At 48.6% G+C, this 21,569-nt stretch overlaps 1 protein-coding gene across 4 annotated transcripts in view; it reads left to right on the forward strand.

Annotated features, from left to right (window-relative positions):
• Nucleotides 1–21,569, forward strand: part of mrps15 (mitochondrial ribosomal protein S15) — a 98,318-nt gene that overhangs the window by 61,597 nt on the left and 15,152 nt on the right. For all 4 annotated transcript variants that reach the window (XM_078204377.1, XM_078204373.1, XM_078204374.1 and 1 more), the window contains one exon: nt 18,619–18,773. In XM_078204377.1, the coding sequence (XP_078060503.1) occupies nt 18,619–18,674 (56 nt within the window). In that variant the 3' untranslated portion in view covers nt 18,675–18,773. The remainder of the gene's footprint in view (nt 1–18,618; nt 18,774–21,569) is intronic.

Consider the following 21,569-nt stretch of genomic DNA (forward strand, 5'->3'; position numbering starts at 1 on the left):
GTTGTCACTCCGATCTATACCTCTCAAGGCTGAAATCACCTGCAGGGTTACTCAGTGGCTGAAAATATAAGACAATTCTACCAAGCAAGGTGGTAGCAAGGATGACAGATAGAGGGGAACCAGTAGATGTAATACACTTGGATTTCCAAAAAGCGTTTGGTAAGGCACTGCACAAAAGGCTATTTAATAAGAGTCACAGACCTCTATGACTCTAAGATAAGCCCAGGGTGTAGGGGGTAGTATGTTAGCATGGACAGACAATTGACTAACTGATCAAAGACAGAGAGTTAGGATAAGAGGTGCATTTTCAGGAGGGTAGCCTGTAACTAATGGAATATCACTGGGATCAGTGCTGGGGCCACAATTATTGACAATATATATTAATGACTTGGATGAGGGAAGTGAATGTACTGTTGCCAAGTTTGTCTCAGTATGAAGGGATTTTCTTATGAGGAGAGTTTGAGTAGGTTGGGGATTGTACTCATTGGAGTTCAGAAGAATGAGAAGCGACCTTATTGAGACATATAAAATTCTCAGGGGGCTTGACAGGGTAAATGCTGAGAGGTTGTTTCCCCTTGTAGGAGATTCTAGGACCAAGGGCATAATCTCAGAGTAAGAGGGTGTCCATTAAAGACAGATGAAGAATTACCTCTCTCAGAGGGGAATGAATCTGTGGAATTCTTTACCGCAGAGGGCTGTGGAGGCTGGGTCAAAGTATGTTCAAGGCTGAGATAGACAGGTTTTTAATCAGTGAGGGAATCAAGGGTTATGAGGACAAAGCGGGCAAGTGGAGTTGAGGATTATCAGATCAGATCAGTCGTGATCTCATTGAATGGCGGAACAGACTCGATGGACCAAATGGCCTACTTTTGCACCTGCAGCATATGATCTTATAGTATCCCCTTCTCGAGCGGAAACAAAAGATCCCATGTTACTGTTCCAGAACAGGAGTTTCACTCGGGGTTGAGTCTCACTCGAGTTTGAGTTTCAGTCCGAGTCTCACTCAGAGGGCAGGATTTTCCGGCCGTGCTCGCCCAAACCTGGAAAATCCCGCCCAAGGTTAACGGGCCTTCCTATGGTCTGCCCCTCACCTGCTCCGATTCCAGTGGTGGGCAGAATGGGAAAATCCGCCCCAGAGTCTCATTCAGTGTTTCGAGTTTCACTCAGTTTTGTTTTTGGTGTCTGTTGCTCTGTAACTGCGTTGGGAACAGACACTGGAAGTGAATATTGCGCAGTCCCAGGCTGGGAGTCAGTCAGTAATATTTGTGAGTGGGATTGTCACTGTGGGTTGTACCCTTGCATCAGTCAGAATCCTTCTTACTTCCACTTTCCAACAGTTGAAATAACCTCATCACGCATTCCTTGCTCATTGAAATAAATCCTGCATCTGACAAGTGAGTGATTTACTTTGTTTTGCATTTTAAGGATTTGTCATTTGAATGTTTTCTGGGAAATATTCCAGTTTACGTGTTTCTGAATTTCTTCCCTTTGTCACCTGATGTAAAGAGGATGCAACAGAGCACTTTCTAATACGGTGAAAATCTAGAAACAGTGAATTCTAAGAGACTGGGGGGAGGGGGTGGTGGCCGGGGTCTGGGTACACTGGTCATGGTTAATGGGACCTTGATCAGTAGAGAGGGGATTGGAGTATCGGGCAATGGTAGTCAAGCTTCATTACACAAAACGCTGTTTGGATCAGACTGCAAGCAGCTCTGGACTCCCAAACCTAAAGGAAGGAATGTATATTTACCAGAGATACCCGGTTACACAGACCCAGACTGGAAGCTTGAGGGATGACTTAATCAAAGTTTCCAAGCTGTTAACGAACTGAGAGCCAGAGAGAGAGAGGTTATTTCTGCTGGTTGGGAACTTGGGACTAGGGACATACTCTTAAAATTAGAGCCAGATTTTTCAGAAATTAGGAAACTCTACACACAAAGGGTTAACCAAGTTTGAATCTCTTTCCACAAGTAGTAATTAGTGTGAGATTTTAAATCGAAGATTGATAGATTATTGTTATGGCCAAAGGTAAGTGTATATGTAGTTAGTTCACAGATCAGCCATGATCTCATTGAATAGTGGCTCAGGCTCAAGGGGCTGAATGGCCTGTGTTCCCAAAAGACACTGAACCTTGGCTGGGATCAGCGTCTCTTCGGATTATCATGAAGCGATTAGACCACAAAGAGTAGCGCAGCTGAAGCCAGCCCTTCCTTTGTGTCTCGAGGCTATAGAGGGAGAAAAATTCAGGATTCAGCTGCTGCCCATTGTGGGCCATTAGACACGATACTGACCATTGATCCTACCCTCAGTGTCCAATACCAGCGATAGCATCAATTCCTACCCCTTCCCACCAAAGCTGATTGCTCCAGAAGGAAGGAGCCATTCTGAGCATTCTTTAAAAGGTATCAGTCAAAGAAAGCTGGACACAAGCCTTGTTCTCACTTCACAGCGGCACCAGGATTAAAGGCCATTCCGGCAAGAACCACTATTACTCTGCAGTCACGGAGACCAGATGCCATGCTGGGGGGTGTGGGGGGGGGAGAGAATCGGAGCCTTTGAAACCCGAGGTGGTCAGGAGCATGGCTGGGTAGTGCTCACCTGGCACCTTAAGTATCCCAAGGCAGTGCAAAGGGGGCAGGGCCTAAGTAGGGGTGGGCCAAATGCAGGGGGGATTGTGCAGGGGCGGGTACGTTGGGGGTCAGCCAGGGGACTCATCGGGAGGGTCCTGATGCCGGTAACCCATGTTGGTATTTGGGGGTTGGGGGGGGGGGGGGGGGGGGTGGTGGTGATAATGCGCCAATGATGATGAGGGTGGGGGGGGGGGGGGGGGGGGGATCTGATGGCCATGGGGGTGCAGGTAGGAGGGGTTTCCTGGTTCACTGTCAGACCGGGGCACCTTGTGCGTTGGTGCCCTAATGTTCTAACGCCAGTTTCACTGGGACCTACATTTGACTTCATCAATTTTTCTCTCCTGGAAAATTTTAGTCAGTTATTATGTTCACTGCAAGTTTACTCTTGTTCTCTATTTTCCCCTTCTTAATCAGTCCCTTGGTCCTCCTTTGCTGAATTCTAAACTGCTCCCAATCCTCAGGCCTGTTGTTTTTTTTCTGGCCAATTTGTATGCCTCTTCTTTGGATCTAATACTATCTCTAATTTCCCTGTAAGCCATGGTTTGGCCACCTTTCCCGTTTTACTTTTGCGCCGGACAGGAATAAACAATTGTTGCAATTCACCCATGTGCTCCTTGAATGTTTGCCATCAACTATCCACCATCATCCCTTTAAATAACATTTCCCGATCCACCATAGCCAACTTGTGCCTCATAACATCAATAGTTTCCTTTATTTAGATGAAGGAGCTGAATCTCAGAATCAACTACGTCACTCTCCATCTTGATGAAGAATTCTATCATATTGTGATTGCTCATCCCCAAGGGATGATTGCTAATTATTCCTTTCTAATTACACAATACCCAGTCTGGCATGGCAAGTTCTTTAATTGGTTCCTCAACATATTGGTCCAGAAAACCATCCTGTATACACTCCAGAAATTCCTCCTTTATGGTATTGTCATATGCAGATTAAAGTCACCCATAATTACAGATGTTTCTTTATCACAAGCATCTCTAATTTCCTGTTTAATGTCATTCCCAACATCACCACTACAGCTTAACATAGAACATAGAACAGTACAGCACAGAACAGGCCCTTCGGCCCACGATGTTGTGCCAAGCTTTATCTGAAACCAAGATCAAGCTATCCCACTCCCTATCATCCTGGTGTGCTCCATGTGCCTATCCAATAACCGCTTAAATGTTTCTAAAGTGTCTGACTCCACTATCACTGCAGGCAGTCCATTCCACACCCCAACCACTCTCTGCGTAAAGAACCTACCTCTTGGGGTCTAGATTCAACCCTCACTAATGTTTATTGCCCCTTAGTGTTTCTTAGCTCTACCCATTGAAATTCCATATTGTCGGAGTTAATATCCTTCCTCAGTATGGTATTAATTTCCTCTTTAACCAGCAATGCAACTCCCCTGCCTTTTCCTTTTTGTCTGTTCTTCCTCAATACTGAATACCCCTGGTTGTTCAGTTCCCATCCCTGATCACCCTGCAGCCATCTCTCCATAATCCCAAATATATCATACCCATTTACATCTTGTTACGCAAATAATTCATCCACCTTATTGTGAATGCTCCATGTGTTAAGGCACAAAGCCTTTAGGCTCATCTTTTTAACATTACTGGTCCCCTTCCCACCATTTTTCACTGAGATTCTGTTTGAATACGATCCCCGGAAGGGTAGGGGGGTAGTTGGGCAGCATGGTCGGTGCAGGCCTGGAGGGCCGAAGGGCCTGTTTCTGTGCTGTAATTTTCTTTGTTCTTTGAATCTGGCTCTTGATTGCTCTGCCTAACACTTTTCTTATTCCCTTTTCTGTCCTTTGTTCTTGTCCTCGATTCCCCGCCTCTGACTCCTTGTGTTGGTTTCCATCCCTCTGCCATTTTAGTTTAAACCCCCCTCAACCACTCGAGCAAATAATCCCCCCTAAGACATCAGCCCTGGTCCTGTAGCAACCCATCCAGTTTGTACTGGTCCCACCTCCCCCTGAAGCGGTCCCAATGTCCCAGGAATCTGAAACCCTCTCCCTCACACCATCTCATCAGCCACATATTCATCTGAATAGATCTTGCTGTTTCTACTCTGACTAGCATGTGGTACTGGCAGTGATCCTGAGGTTACTATCTCTGAGGATGGACTTTTCAACTTTCTTCCTAGCTCCTTATATTCTGCTTTTAAGGCCTTATCCCTTTTTCTACCCATGTCGTTTGTACCAATGTGTACCACAACCACTGGCTGTTCACCCTCCACAATGCCCTGTAACCGCTCCGAGACATCCTTGACCCTAGCACCAGGGAGGCAACATACTATCCTGGAGTCTCGTTTGTGGCCGTAGAAACACCAATCTCCTCCCGTTACAATCTCCTCCCGTTACAATCTCCTCCCGTTACAATCTCCTCCCGTTACAATCTCCTCCCCTGTAACCATTGCATTCCCACACCTTTCACTCCTCTCTTGTGCAACAAAGCCAACTGTGGTGCAACAACTTTGGCTGTTGCTTTTTGTTCCTCTTGGAGATCCTCTCCACTTGGAGCCGGCAGTTTGCGGTGTCGATGGTAGTCATGATGTGGAGATGCCAATGCACATCATGGCTACCATCGACACCGCAAACTGTCGGCTCCAAGTGGAGAGGATCTCCAAGAAGATCGTGCATATCGACACAGACATCAAGTCATTATTTTGTAAATTGAGTTTGTGTCTTTATATGCCCTGTTTGTGAACAGAACTCCCACTCACTTGACGAAGGAGCAGCGCTTCAAAAGCTAGTGGCTTTTGCTACCAAATAAACCTGTTGGACTTTAACCTGGTGTTGTGAGACTTCTTACTGCTTTTTTTTCTCCCAGAGAGACCATTCCTCCAATAGTATACCTGGCAGGGGAGAGTCAATGATCAGACAGGGGACAAGGTTAACCCATTGCACTAGGGGTGTGCTGACGCCTGCGATAGTGGAGTCCCTAAGGTAGGTTAGAGTAAAGGATCAGGAGAGCCAATGAGATAAAACTGAGGCTTTACCTGATGCAATTTTTCAAAGCCTTTATGCCTTTTGGCCAAGGTGAAGAGTTAGATCAAGCCCGGGAGGGGGTGCAATGCCTCATCCTGTCAGCTTGGATGTGTTTGTCCCTCATGTGGGGACCATGATTGGATTTAATTTGAGTTGCTTTTTTTGAACAGAAATCAAAAGGTACCAATAAAAAAAAGTATCTAAAGTTGTATATTGGTTTTGTAGGGGAATGGCCACAGGAGATTCCTGCACTGCCTGCCTAGTCCTCTTGCATGGCCAGTTGATGCTTCAGATGAAAATGGCCCCACTGATGTTGATTAGAATCATAAAATCCCTAGTGTTGAAGGAGGCCGTTCGGCCCATCGGGTCTGCACCAACAATAATCCCACCGAGGCCCTATCCCCATAAACCCATGGAATTACCCTGCTAATCCCCTGACATTAAGGGGCAATTTAGCATAGCCATTCAACCTAACCTGCACATCTTTGGACTATGGGAGGAAACTGGAGCAGCCGGAGGAAACCCACACAGACATGGGGAGAACATGCAGACTCCACACAGACAATGACCCAAGCTGGGAATCGAACCCAGGTCCTTGGTGCCGTGAGGCAGCAGTGCTAACCACCGTGCCACGAGCAGCTGTTGCTGGAGCAAGAGCCTCACAGTTGTTTAATAATTATTTAAAATTATCGATATCAGTGGATAGCAACATTTTCAGAAAAAATGTTATCCCTTTGTTACAAAGTTCATGCAAGAAGCATTTCCTCATACAAAGGAATCTGCAGCTCTCTCCCCCAAAACACTACGGATAATTCAAAGCTGAGACTGATGGATTTTTGTTGGTGAGGGTGTGAAGGGCTATGGAGCCAGAGTGGGTCAAATTCTGCCCCCCACCCCTGCATAGAATATGAACAGAGTTCATTCTCATGCTCAGAGCAGTCCTGATTGGGCTGAATGACAGGACCAATGGCCTCTCTCTTCCTATATCAATGGGAATGAAATAATTGTTTGACTTGCTGTAGTTTGATCACGTGTAGAATTGGGAGTTAGACTGCAATAAGTTAATGAATGTGATGGAGACCTGCGGGCTGAGGTGTGGCCCTGTCCAGTACTCACAGCCCTGGCCATTCTGTGTGTTTTATTCCTGCTTCTGTGTATTAATATTTTAATGCCAATGTCCCAGCCTCAAGCAACATATAAAGCAGATTACTGGGTTATTATCCCTTTGCTCTTTGTAGGATCTTGCTCTGCTTCCTACATTACAATGTCAACATTTCAAAATGACATCAGTGGCTGTAAAACACTTTGGAACAAAGAGTGAGAGAAATGTAAATATGTATTTCTATTTTAGGAGGTTTGTGGTTAAAATTGTAGTAAAAGGTTTAAACAGTCCTTATTGAATTTCGGTAACTGGTCCCTTTTCATTTGCATCATCTGGTAATCGATTGCAGAACGTTTTGCAATGTTTCTTCTTCTTCCTGTAATTTGGGGTTTGTAGGTTCTGCTTTCTCTCCTCTCTCGTCTGAATGTCTTCCTCCAGACAGAGAATCATAGAATCCTGCAGTGCAGAAGGAGGCCTTTCAGCCCATCGAGTCTGCACCAAAATCAGTCCCACTCAGGCCCTATTCGCGTAGCCCCTCATATTTACCCGGCTAATCCCCCTGACACTAGGGTTAATTTAACATGGCCAATCAACCCAACCCGCACATCTTTGGACTGTGGGAGGGAACCGGAGCACTCGGAGGAAACCCACGCAGACACGGAAAGAATATGCAAACTCCACATGGACAGTTACCCAACGGCCGGAATTAAACCCGGATCCCTGGCGCTACGAGGCAGCAGTGCTAACCACTGTGCCATGACATCTGATTGATTGCTGCGATGTTGGAGTGTACAGCTCAGGCTGCAATGCACACCAGGAGCTGAACCTTTATCTCCGCCTGGCTGTGGGATATATCAATGGTGTTCAGTTTTAGTCTCTACACTACAGACAGGATATCGTGCCCAGGAGCCCAAAGAGGAAAACCGGGTTGATTCATGAATCCGGGGAAATAAGTGCCAGTCTGGAGACAAGAGGGATGGCTGCTGATTTAATCAAAGTGATTTAAGATTTTCAGGGTTTTTTGCATATCGTGTACTTGGACAGAGACAGTGAAAGTTGCTAGCTGATTCCATTGTAAATTAAAAGCAAAGGTGGGCTGCAGAAAACTGCAGCCATGATAATGGACTTCCTCCGTCTCACTTTTCTCCGCTCTGTCCGTCACTGCGATGGTTGTGAATGTGAGTAAGCTGCTTAATTCACCAGCTGCCCTCTCTCAATAAACAGGAATGGAGAAGGAAGCAGGGAATGTGCTACTGGACCCTACGCCTCAATTGTGCACGCAAGAATATAAACATGAAACCATTGAGGCATAGAACACAGAGGCCATTCGGCCCATTGTGTCAATGCAGCTGTCTGCTGGAGCAATGCCAAATAAAACCAATTTGCCAGCTCTCCCCGCACAGCCCTGTGTGAATCCAAAACTAATCTCTTCATAAATACTTGTGCCTTCCATTGCTTCAAATACTTATCAAACTTCCCCCCAAAAATGAACTGGTCTTTTTGAACAACATTGCAAATTCCAGCAGCTCTTTGGAATTTCTCCTAAACTCTTTGGTGTAGTGACTATTGAAATGACTAACCACTCTGCCCTCACTCCTCAATCACAGAGACAGGCTTTCCCTATTCCATCTATCAAGACTCTTCATCATTTTAAATACCACTAATAAATCTCCTGTTGGCCTTCTCTGCTGCAATAGGAACAGCCCCTGGAATGCAACTCTCTCCTCAGAACCCGAGCTTCATGTCCAGGTACTATCCTGGTGAATCTACACTGCCCATTGTCTATAATGGAGCTTCTGAAACTGTACACAGAATCTAACGGTGTTTAACCAGTGTTTTGTACTCCATGCCTCCATTTACAAAACCCATCGGAAATGTTGACAGATGTTTTTCATTGAGAGAGTAAATTTCTCAGCTTATTCTTGGGTTGACGGATCTTATGGTTCTGGCCCATTTGTTAACGCCTGTGATTGGACAGAGTGTTGGAAATCTCTTTTGATGTGGACCAGCCTGAGCACAGTCAGGAGCCACTCTGCACCAGCCCCCTCCACACAAGAGTTACACAAACTTCATTGTGGACTCCAACTTGTGTCAACCTTTGATTGGTCCACTAACACTCTTGTTTATTTTTCACTTTGTCCTATTTAATCAAATAGGCAGCACGGTAGCACAGTGGTTAGCACTGCTGCTTCACAGCGCCAGGGACCCGTGTTCAATTCCAGCCTCGGGTCACTGTCTGTGTGGAGTTTGCACTTCTTGTGTCTGCGTGGGTTTCCTCTGGGTGCTCCGGTTTCCTCCCACAGTCCAAAGATGTGCAGGTTAGGTGGATTGGCCATGCTAAATTGCCCCTTAGGGAGACTAGATAGGGTAAATGCATGTTATGGGGATAGGGCCTGGGTGGGATTGTGGTCAGTGCAGACTCGATGGGCCAAATGGCCTCCTTCTGCACTGTAGGAATTCTATGATCAAATCCTATCATTTCAGGATCTGAGACCAAGTGTTTGTTGGTTTAGCTGCTGATGCGCGATTAATTCACTCGGGAGGCTGGATCGTACCCGGGAAATAAAGGCTTTTATTAGCAACAAGAATAGAGCATACTGCTTAACAATACAATCCCAGACTAAAGGGTCACTAGGAAGTGCAGTGACCTTTATACTCCTATAGGAAGGCGGAGCCAACCGGAGTGTACCACAGAACAATACCAACAGGTAGAACACCCCAACCCTAACCCCAACAGTAACAAGAGTAACATATGTACAAGTACCCATAGTGGTAACCATCTATGGTTCACCACATTCACCCCTCCTTTAAAAACAAAGGCCGGTGGGACAAAAAAACAGTACGAACTGTCCATATATTCACAAGTTCAGCCGTATCAGAGGTCTGCACCTTCTCTGCGACCTCCGCAGCACTGGCGGTAGCGCCGGTTCTGGTGACCATGGTGTCCCTCTCTCCAAGGCGGTGTCCAGTGACTCCTCCAGCTCCTCACGGACGGGTGGACCTCGAGGTGGCGACAATCTCCTGGACTCAGGCAAGCTGTACACGGGAGTAAGAGGATTAAGTGGAGGTCCCAATACTGCCCACGCCGTGTCAGGAGGGGAGATAAAGGGCAAGGGGTCCCTAACCAGGGGTGCGGGAGCGACGGGGGTTTCCAGGTCCCCTGCAGGCGCCAGATCTTGGATAGAGACCGTGTCCTCTCGCCCGTCAGGATATGCTACATAGGCATATTGAGGGTTGGCGTGGAGGAGATGGACCTGTTCAACCAAAGGGTCGGACTTGCGGGTCCTAACATGCCGCCGCAGGAGGACAGGTCCTGAGTACGTCAACCAAGACGGCAGTGAGGTCCCAGAGGAAGACTCCCTAGGGAAGGTAAACATCCGCTCATGTGGGGTAGCATTGGTTGCCGTACACAGGAGGGACCGGATTGAATGAAGCGCATCAGAAAGTACCTCTTGCCAACGGGAGACTGGAAGACCCTTAGACCTCAACGCCAGTAAGACAGCCTTCCAGACTGTAGCGTTTTCTCTTTCGACCTGCCCGTTACCCCTGGGGTTGTAACTCGTAGTCCTACTTGAGGCAATTCCTTTAGAGAGCAGGTATTGCCTCAAGTCGTCGCTCATAAACGACGAACCCCTATCACTGTGGATATAACTGGGGTAGCCGAACAGGGTAAAAAGACTCCGCAGGGCTTTGATGACCGTGGCAGCAGACATGTCAGAACAGGGAATGGCAAAAGGGAATCGGGAGTACTCGTCAACCACATTGAGGAAGTACACATTCCGATCTGTCGAAGGAAGGGGGCCCTTGAAATCAACACTCAGTCGTTCAAAAGGGCGAGTGGCCTTAATGAGGTGTGCCCTGTCAGGTCGGTAGAAGTGCGGCTTGCATTCAGCACATACCTGGCAGCTTCGAGTTATCGACCTGACATTCTCTATGGAGTAGGGCAGATTCCAGGCCTTTACAAAATGGAAGAGCCGAGTGATCCCCGGATGGCAGAGATCATTGTGGAGGGCCTGTAGCCGGTCCTCCTGCACACTGGCACATGTTCCTCGCGACAGGGCATCTGAGGGCTCATTGAGCTTCCCCGGATGGTACATGATATCATAGTTGTAGGTGGAGAGTTCGATTCTCCACCTCAAGATTTTATCATTCTTAATTTTACCCCTTAACGTGTTGTTGAACATGAATGCCACGGACCGCTGGTCGGTGAGCAGGGTAAATCGTTTTCCAGCCAAATAATGGCACCAATGCCGTACGGCCTCCACAATGGCCTGAGCCTCTTTTTCCACAGAGGAGTGCCGAATTTCAGGGCCTTGGAGGGTGCAAGAGAAAAAGGCGACGGGCCTGCCCACCTGGTTAAGTGTGGCGGCCAGGGCGAAATCAGATGCATCACTCTCCACCTGGAAGGGGATGGACTCATCGACAGCGTGCATCGTGGCTTTCACGATGTCAGCTTTTATCCCTTCAAAGGCTAAGCGAGCCTCTGCTGCCAGGGGAAAAGAGGTAGACTTTATGAGTGGACGGGCTTTGTCCGCATAATTGGGAACCCACTGTGCATAATACGAGAAGAAGCCTAAGCATCTTCTCAGTGCTTTGATGCTAGTGGGTAGGGGAAGTTCAAGGAGGGGACACATACGGTCTGGATCGGGGCCGATGACCCCGTTTTCCACCACGTATCCAAGGATTGCTAGGTGGTGCTTGCTGAATACACACTTCTCCCTGTTATAGGTCAGATTCAGGCGAGACGCAGTGCGTAAAAACTTCAGGAGGTTGGCGTCGTGGTCCTGCTGGTCATGGCCACACATAGTGACGTTGTCCAGGTACGGGAAGGTAGCCCGTAGCCCGTTTTGGTCCACCATTCGGTCCATCTCCCGCTGGAAGACCGAGACCCCATTCGTGACGCCAAAAGGGACCCTTAAGAAGTGGTAGAGACGGCCATCAAAGGCCGTGTATTTGCGGTCCTCTGGGCGAATGGGGAGCTGGTGGTAGGCTGACTTCAAGTCGATGGTGGAGAACACTCGGTACTGCGCCACCTGGTTGACCATGTCAGATATGCGCGTTAGAGGGTACGCGTCCAGCTGCGTGTACCTATTAATGGTCTGACTATAGTCTATGACCATCCGGGGCTTGTCTCCAGTCTTGACCACCACGACTTGTACTCTCCATGGGCTAGTGATAGGTTGAATGATCCCTTCCCTGAGGAGCCGCTGAACCTCAGATCGAATAAAGATCCGATCCTCAGCGCTGTAATGCCTGCTCTTAGTTGCGATGGGCTTGCAGCCTGGCACGAGATTTTCAAATAAAGAAGGCGGGGTAATTTTGAGTGTCGAGAGACTGCACGTGGAGCGCGCTGGGCAATTTGGAGGCTGCTGTTCTCCCACTGAAAGTGGAGGGAGTGGCCCATCGTACTGCAGGGTCACACTCCTCAGGTGGACCATAAAGTCTAGTCCCAGGAGTACCGGAGCGCAAAGGTGCAGTAACACGAGGCGCCTGAAGTTCTCATAAACTGTGCCCCGCACCGTTAGAGTTACCACGCAGCTCCCAAGAACGGTAACAGATCGGGACCTCGCGCCATAGAGATTGTCTGCCTGATAGTTTGTACTCGGAGAGCGCACTGTTTCACGGTATCCGGATGAATGAAACTCTTCGTGCTCCCGCTGTCAAACAGACAATGTACCTGGCGTCCATTTACCTCTATGTCCATCATGGACTTGTCGAGTCTGTGAGGCTTGGCCTGGTCCAGGATGATTAATGCCACTGTTGGATCCCAAGTGCAACTGCAGGCAGCTGAGATGGTCAATGATGAGGACCCCTGCTGGTCGTCTGCGGCCGGTGTCGACCAAAATGGCTGCGCCCATGGATCGCACGTGGTCGATGGCGTTGAAAGTGGCGGCACCCGCAGGTCGCATGTGTCTTGCGTCGTCGTCATCAGGAATGGCGGCGCCCGTGAATCGCACATGGTTGAAGACCTCGACGAAGCTGGAGACGAGGAGACGGATCCTGGGGAGTCACACGCAGCACTGCTTGGCTTCGAAGGGGGCTTCGCTCGACACACTTTAGCATAGTGCCCTTTCTTTCCACAAGCGGAGCAAAATACCATCCTGGCCGGACATCTCTGGCGAGGGTGCTTCGCCAATCCACAGAAATAGCACCGTGGGCCTCCTGGAGCTGCCGCAGCCGTCAGGTCCGAGGTTGAAAGCAGTTCCTAGGAGCCGCTGGGTAGAGTTGAGTCGGTGGCTGTACTTGCCATGATGTTCCCACGTGGTCGGTGGGGTAAGTTTCAAGACTTCTGGAGGCCGTTTCCATCGCATCAGCCAATTCCACCGTCTTAGCTAGGTCCAAGTTACCCTGCTCTAGCAGCCGCAGGCGAATATAGGATGAGCCGATTCCCGCCACGAACGCATCTCAGATCAAGTCGTTAGTATACTGGGCCGCCGACACTGGCTTGCAATTGCAGGCTCTGGCTAGCTGCTGAAGTTCGCGCAGGTACAGTCCTGTCGTTTCGCCGGGCTGCCGCCGTCGAGTGGCTAGTAGGTGACGAGCATGAATCTCATTTGGCGGTTTATGGTACAGCTTCGATGGCCTCTTTGTAGTCTTGGGAATCACGGATTGTTGCATACACAGTGTCGCTCACCCTTGCGTGGAGGACCCGCAATCTGTTGGCATCGTTTTGGACTGCTGTTGAGGCGTCGATATAATCCTGGAAACACTTCAACCAATGGTCGAAAGTGTTCGACGCTCCAGCGGCACGCGGATTAGCCGATCGGGTTTTAACATCTACTCCATGTTTTTTTTTTCAAAACAAAAATTGTTGCTAATAAAATTGATGCGTGATTAATTCACTCGGGAGGCTGGATCGTACCCGGGAAATAAAGGCTTTTATTAGCAACAAGAATAGAGCACACTGCTTAACAATACAATCCCAGACTAAAGGGTCACTAGGAAGTGCTGTGACCTTTATACTCCTATAGGAAGGCGGAGCCAACCGGAGTGTACCACAGAACAATGCCAACAGGTGGAACACCCCAACCCTAACCCAACAGTAACAAGAGTAACATATGTACAAGTACCCATAGTGGTAACCATCTATGGTTCACCACAGCTGCGTTATCACACTGATTTGTTTGGCTTTAATCTCAGTTTGTTTGGATTTAATCTGTTTGTTTGGATTTAATCTCAGTTTGTCTGGGTTTGATCTCAGTTTGTCTGGGTTTAATCTCAGTTTGTCTGGGTTTAATCTCAGTTTGTCTGGGTTTAATCTCAGTTTGTTTGGGTTTGATCTCAGTTCGTTTGGGTTTAATCTCAGTTTGTTTGGGTTTAATCTCAGTTTGGTTGGGTTTAATCTCAGTTCGTTTGGGTTTGATCTCAGTTCGTTTGGGTTTAATCTCAGTTTGTTTGGGTTTAATCTCAGTTTGTTTGGGTTTAATCTCAGTTCGTTTGGGTTTAATCTCAGTTTGTTTGGGGTTAATCTCAGTTGTTTGGGTTTGATCTCGATTTTAGAGTCTCCCACCCTCCCCCCTCCTCTAACCTAAAAAAAGGACTCGGAGTGAGAGCAGGTAAACTTTTTTTTTCTCTCTTCCGTTTCTTAGTAAGGGAAGTTAGCAGGGATGTCAGTGCAGGCAGTGCAATGTTCCTCCTGTGGGATGTTTGAGGTGAGGGACACCAATAGTGTCCCAGCTGAGTACACCTGCAGGATGTGCACCCAATTCCAGCTCCTTAAAGACCGTGTTAGGGATCTGGAGCTGGAGCTGGATGAACTTCGGATCATTCGGGAGGCAGAGGTGGTCATAGATAGAAGCTTCAGGGATGTAGTTACTCCAAAGAATGAAGATAGATGGGTGATGGTGAGAGGGGCTGGGAGGAAGCAGTCAGTGCAGGGATCCCCTGTGGTCGTTCCCCTCGGCAATAAATATACTGTGCTTTGGATACTGTTGGGGGGGACGACCTACCAGTGGTAAGCCAAGGTGACCGGATCTCCAGCACTGAGTCCGTCCCTGTGACTCAGAAGGGAAGGGGGGGGAGCAGGAGAGCAATAGTCATTGGGGTCTCGACAGTTAGAGGGACAGATAGGAGGTTCTGTGGCAGCGAAAGAGACTCACGGATGGTATGTTGCCTCCCAGTGCCAGGGTCCATGACGTCTCGGACCGTGTTTTCAGGATCCTTAAGGGGGAGGGGGAGCAGTCACAAGTCGTGGTACACATCGGTACCAATGACATAGGTAAGAGAAGGGACGGGGATTTAAAACAGGAATTTAGGGAGCTAGGGTGGAAGCTGAGAGCCAGGACAAACCATGTTGTCATCTCTGGTTTGTTGCCGGTGCCACGTGCCAGCGAGTTGAGGAACAGGGAGAGAGTGCAGATAAACACGTGGCTGCAGGGATGGTGTAGGAGGGAGGGTTTCAGTTACATGGATAATTGGAACACATTCTGGGGAAGGTGGGACCTGTACAAACAGGACGGGTTGCACCTGAACCAGAGGGGCACCAATATCCTGGGAGGGAAATTTGATACGGCTCTTCAGGGGGGATTAAACTAATTTGTCAGGGGGTTGGGAAAACGAGCTGTAGTCCAGAAGCCAGTGTTGAGTGTAGTGAGGTACTGAGGAGGGTATCAAGGTCGCAGGAGTGTACCGGCAGACAGGAAGGTGGGTTGAAGTGTGTCTACTTCAATGCAAGGAGCATCCGGAATAAGGTAGGTGAACTTGGAGCGTGGATTGGTACTTGGGACTACGATGTTGTGGCCATTACAGAGACATGGTTAGAACAGGGACAGGAATGGTTGTTGGAAGTTCCGGGGTATAGATGTTTCAGTAAGAGTAGGGAAGGTGGTAAAAGAGGTGGTGGAGTAGCATTGTTAATCAAGGATAGTTTAACAGCTGCTGAAAGGCAGTTCGAGGGGGATCTGCCTACTGAGGTAATATGGGCTGAAGTTAGAAATAGGAAAGGAGCGGTCATGTTGTTGGGGGTTTTCTATAGGCCCCCAAATAGTAATAGAGATGTGGAGGAAGAAATTGCAAAGCAGATTATGGATAGGTGTGGAGGTCACAGGGTAGTTGTCATGGGTGACTTTAACTTTCCAAACATTGATTGGAACCTTTATAGGTCAAATAGTTCGGCTGGGGCAGTTTTTGTACAGTGTGTGTAGGGGGGTTTCCCGACACAATATGTGGATAGGCCGACAAGAGGTGGGGCCACACTGGACTTGGTACTGGGTAATGAACCGGGCCAAGTGTTATTGTGGGAGAGCACTTTGGAGATAGTGACCATAATTCGGTATCTTTCATTATTGTAATGGAGAGGGATAGGGCCCCTATGGCAGGGCAAGGTTTATAATTGGGGGAGGGGTAATTATGATGCGATTAGGCAAGAATTAGGGAGCATAAGATGGGAACAGAAACTGTCAGGGAAAGGCACTAATGAAAAGTGTAGCTTGTTCAAGGAACAAATACTGCGTGTCCTTGATAGGCATGTCCCTGTCAGGCAGGGAGGAAATGGCCGAGTGAGGGAACCACGGTTCACAAAAGAGGTTGAATGTCTTGTCAAGAGGAAAAAGGAAGCATATGTAAGGATGAGAAAACAAGGTTCAGTTGGGTTGCTTGAGGGTACCAAGGTAGCAAGGAATGAGCTAAAAAAAAAGGGCTTAGGAGAGCTAGGAGGGGGCATGAGAAGTCCTTGGCGGGTCGGATCAAGGAAAACCCCAAGGCCTTTTACTCTTATGTGAGAAATAAAAGAATGACCAGGGTGAGGTTAGGGCCGGTCAAGGAAAATAGTGGGAACTTGTGCATGGAGTCAGAAGAGATAGGAGAGGCGATGAATGAATACTTTTCTTCAGTGTTCACCAAGGAGAGGGACCATGTTTTTGAGGATGAGAATGGGACACAGGCTGATAGGCTGGAGGAGGTAGATGTTCTGAGGGAAGGTGTATTAGCAATTTTGAAAAACATGAGGATCGATAAGTCCCCTGGGCCAGATGGGATCATAGAAACCCTACAGTGTAGAAAGAGGCCATTCGGCCCATCGAGTCTACACCGAACACAGTCCCACCCAGACCCTACCCCCATATCCCTACATACTTACCCGCTAATCCCTCCAACCTACCCATCTCAAGACACTAAGGGGCAATTTTAGCACGGCCAATCAACCTAACCCACACATCTTTGGACTGTGGGAGGAAACCCACGCAGACACGAGAAGAATGTGCAAACTCCACACAGACAGTGACCCAAGCCAGGAATCGAAGCCAGGTCCCTGGAGCTGTGAAGCAGCAGTGCTAACCACTGTGCTACCGTGCCGCCCTAGGATATATCCTAGGATTCTTTGGGAGGCAAGGGATGAGATTGCAGAGCCTTTGGCTTTGATCTTTGGGTTCTCACTGTCCACAGGGATAGTGCCAGAGGACTGGAGAGTGGCGAATGTTGTTCCTCTGTTCAAGAAAGGAAATAGGAATGACCCTGGTAATTATAGGCCAGTTAGTCTTGCTTCAATGGTCGGTAAGTTAATGGAAAAGGTCCTGAGGGATAGGATTTATGACCATTTAGAAAGATGCAGCTTAATCCGTGATAGTCAGCACGGATTCGTGAAGGGTAAGTCTTGCCTCACAAATTTGATTGAATTCTTTGAGAAGGTAACTAAGTGTGTAGATGGAGGGAGAGCAGTTGATGTCGTATACATGGATTTTAGTAAGGCGTTTGATAAGGTTCCCCATGGTAGGCTCATGAAGAAAGTAAGGAGGTGTGGGATGGAGGGAAATTTGGCCGATTGGATAAGTAACTGGCTATCTCATAGAAGACAGAGGGTGAGGGTGGATGGAAAATTTTCAGACTGGAGACCAGTTACCAGCGGTGTACCACAGGGATCAGTGCTGAGTCCTCTGCTATTTGTGATTTTTATCAATGACTTGGAGGAGGGGGCTGAAGGGTGGATCAGTAAATTTGCTGATGACACCAAGATTGGTGGAGTAGTAGATGAGGTGGAGGGCTGTTGTAGGCTGCAAAGTGACATTGATAGGATGCAAAGCTGGGCCGAAAAATGGCAGATGGAGTTTAACACTGATAAGTGTGAGGTGATTCATTTTGGTAGGACAAATTTGAATGCGGATTACAGGGTCAACGGCAGGGTTCTGAGGAATGTGGAAGAACAGAGAGATCTTGGGGTTCATATCCACAGATCTCTGAAGGTTGCCACTCAAGTGGATAGAGCTGTGAAGAAGGCCTATAGTGTGTTAGCGTTTATTAACAGGGGGTTGGAGTTTAAGAGCCGTGGGGTTATGCTGCAACTGTACAGGACCTTGGTGAGACCACATTTGGAATATTGTGTGCAGTTCTGGTCACCTCACTATAAGAAGCATGTGGAAGCGCTGGAAAGAGTGCAGAGGAGATTTACCAGGATGCTGCCTGGATTGGAGGATAGGTCTTATGAGGAAAGGTTGAGGGAGCTCGGGCTTTGCTCTTTAGAGCGGAGGAGGATGAGAGGCAACTTAATAGAGGTTTACAAGATGATAAGGGGGATAGATAGAGTGGACGTTCAGAGACTATTTCCTCGGGTGAATGTCGCTGTTACTAGGGGGCATAACTATAAGGTTCATGGTGGGAGATATAGGAGGGATGTCCGAGGTAGGTTCTTTCAGAGAGTGGTTGGGGTGTGGAATGGACTGCCTGCAGTGATAGTGGAGTCGGACACTTTAGGAACTTTCAAGCGGTTATTGGATAGGCACATGGAGCACACCAGAATGATAGTGAGTGGGATAGCTTGATCTTGGTTTCGGACAAAGCTCGGCACAACATCGAGGGCCGAAGGGCCTGTACTGTTCTATGTTCTATGTTCATCACAGTGTTAAGCGTTTGGTTCTCTCCAGTGTTAGCCATTCACCCTGTGCTGATTTGTGTTCACTTTGCAGCTCAGACACACTCTCTGCTCTTTACCACGGCTAGCTCAAAGTGTCCACAGGAATGAGTGTAGTCACCCAGCAGCCCGTGACTGAACGTCATCCACTGATTGGATCAGGCTCATGGAGCACGGGACTCTGCAACCTGGCTGACAATATACCCGTTTGTAAGTATGGTAACCCAGGAAGCTGAGGTCAAGGGGCAGTGTGGAGGCAGGAGGGCAATGGTGAGGAGCAGCGTGGGAAGGGGTCAGACAGAGAGCTGGATGAGGATCGGGGCAGAGGTCAGGGTGGGTTCAAAGGTCAGGAGAGGAGGGGAGAGCAAACAAAAGAACATAATGCCCCAAATTCCCCAGTCTTTGGATAATTATAGGCTGCATGTGGCAGAGATGTAGGTCCGGACCTTTTGGAAGTGCTGACCTATATGGGAATTTTTCAGGAGGTTTAAACTTCTGATGGATAATTCTGCGGGACTCCAAACTCTGAATTAGAATCAGAGATTTGGGATAATTCCAATGTACTTACTGGGATAATTACCCACAAAAAAAATCATCTAATACCTGGCTAATACCCGTCACTGATACCCCCTCCCACACCAACTACCCACATTGACCTGACCAGACCCAACTGCCCCCAACCTCAACCACACCTTCTGACCCCACTCCCCCAATTACCTCCGCCTCCTCCCGTCCCAACCCGACCCAATCACACCCTCTGAACACCCCCCCGCCCCCCGATTACCTCCGCCTCCTCCCGTCCCGACCCAACTTGCCCCCAACCACTTGACTACCCACTGTCCAGACCTGACACTATCTGCACTGATCACCCAACTACCCGCCCAGCCCAGGCCCACCTGGACACCCCCTGAAGCTCGAGTGCCACCTCAGTGGCACGGTGGCACAGTGGTTAGCACTGCTGCCTCACAGCATCAAGGACCCAGGTTCAATTCCCGGCTAGAGTCACTGTCTGTGTGGAGTTTGCATGTTCTCCATGTCTGTGTGGGTTTCCTCCGGGTGCTCTGGTTTCCTCCCACAGTCTGAAAGATGTGCTGGTTAGGTGCCTTGGCTATGCTAAATTCTCCGTCAGTGTACCCAAACAGGTGCCCGAGTGTGGTGACTAGGGGATTTTCACAGTAACTTCATTGCAATGTTAATGTAGGGCTACTTGTGACACTGATAAATAAACTTTCTAGCCACTTACCTCACTCACCTACCCATTCACTCGTTCATCCACTTCCCCATTCACTACCGTTCACATTGGACAGTTAACCTGACCATACAGCAGCTAGGGCTGCAGGAAGGGGATGTGAGCGCTCTCCAGCTGACACTGCTTTTACAGAGCTCCCTGGAGGGACAATGCACTCTGGGAAAGCTGGCTTGGGAAGATCCCAGAGCAAATGGAGAGCAGCGTCACATTGGGGGGATTTTAGAGCAGAGTAGCAATCTGACAATGACAATTGCTCCTGAAAAGACGGGGTCCAATGTCATTGGAACTTGGAACAGGAGACCACCATTCGGCCCCTCGAGCTGCTCCGCCGGTCAAACAGGTCACGGCGGATCCAATTGTGGCCTTAACCTCCTGCCTGACCCCTTTTAAACCCCTAATCCCCTGTTAACAAAAGAACTGCCAAACACAGCCTTGAATATATTTAAAGAGCCAGATTCCACTGCTGTCTGGGGAAGAGAATTCCTGAAGCATTCCTCCTCAGCTCAGATTGCAAATAGAAACCACTCAGGCGTGATCTTTCCGGCACACTGGAACTGGTCTCGGGTTTTGCCGGCGTGATCAATTTCACGCCCAAAAGCGGCACAAGGCTAATTTAAATACTCCCGGTATCTCTCACCGACCAGAATCACTATGGTTCCACCAATGGGGACCAGACGTGATCGTCTCTCCGGGTTTGGGGGGGGTGAGGGGTGGGGTGGAAATCGGAGGCCATTGAAGTCCCCAGGTGAAGCCATGCCCACTACAAACCCTGGCACTGCCCATCAGGTACAATGGCACTGCCCATTGGGTTTCAATAACTGTGCCAAGGGCATAGGCAAGGGAGTTCATAGAAACATAGAAACATAGAAAGCTACAGCACAAAACAGGCCCTTCGGCCCCACAAGTTGTGCCGAACATATCCCTACCTTTTAGGCCTATCAGACCCTCCATCCTATTAAGTCCCATGTACTCATCCAGGAGTCTCTTAAAAGACCCTATTGAGTTTGCCTCCACCTCCACTGACGGCAGCCGATTCCACTCGCCCACCACCCTCTGTGTGAAAAACTTCCCCTTAACATTTCCCCTGCACCTACACCCTAGCACCTTAAACCTGTGTCCTCTCGTAGCAGCCATTTCCACCCTGGGAAAAAGCCTCTGAGAGTCCACCCGATCTATGCCTCGCAACATCTTATATACCTCTATTAGGTCTCCTCTCATCCTACGTCTCTCCAAGGAGAAAAGACCGAGCTCCCTCAGCCTATCCTCATAAGGCATGCCACTCAATCCAGGCAACATCCTTGTAAATCTCCTCTGCACCCTTTCAATCTTTTCCACATCCTTCCTGTGATGAGGCGACCAGAACTGAGCACAGTACTCCAAGTGGGGTCTGACGAGGGTCTTATATAGCTGCATCATTATCCCCGGACTCCTAAACTCAATCCCTCGATTGATAAAGGCCAGCACACCATACGCCTTCTTAACCACCTCCTCCACCTACGGGGCCGATTTTAGAGTCCTATGGACCCGGACCCCAAGGTCGTTCTGATCCTCTACCGTACTAAGAGTCTTTCCCTTTATATTGTACTCCTTCATCCCATTGGACCTGCCAAAATGGACCACTACGCATTTATCTGGGTTGAAGTCCATCTGCCACTTCTCCGCCCAGTCTTGCATCCTATCTATGTCTCTCTGTAACTTCTGACATCCCTCCAGACTATCCACAACCCCACCAACCTTCGTGGCGTCAACAAACTTAC

The sequence above is a fragment of the Mustelus asterias genome, unplaced genomic scaffold, assembly GCF_964213995.1.
Source record: "Mustelus asterias unplaced genomic scaffold, sMusAst1.hap1.1 HAP1_SCAFFOLD_318, whole genome shotgun sequence".
Classification (NCBI taxonomy): domain Eukaryota; kingdom Metazoa; phylum Chordata; class Chondrichthyes; order Carcharhiniformes; family Triakidae; genus Mustelus; species Mustelus asterias.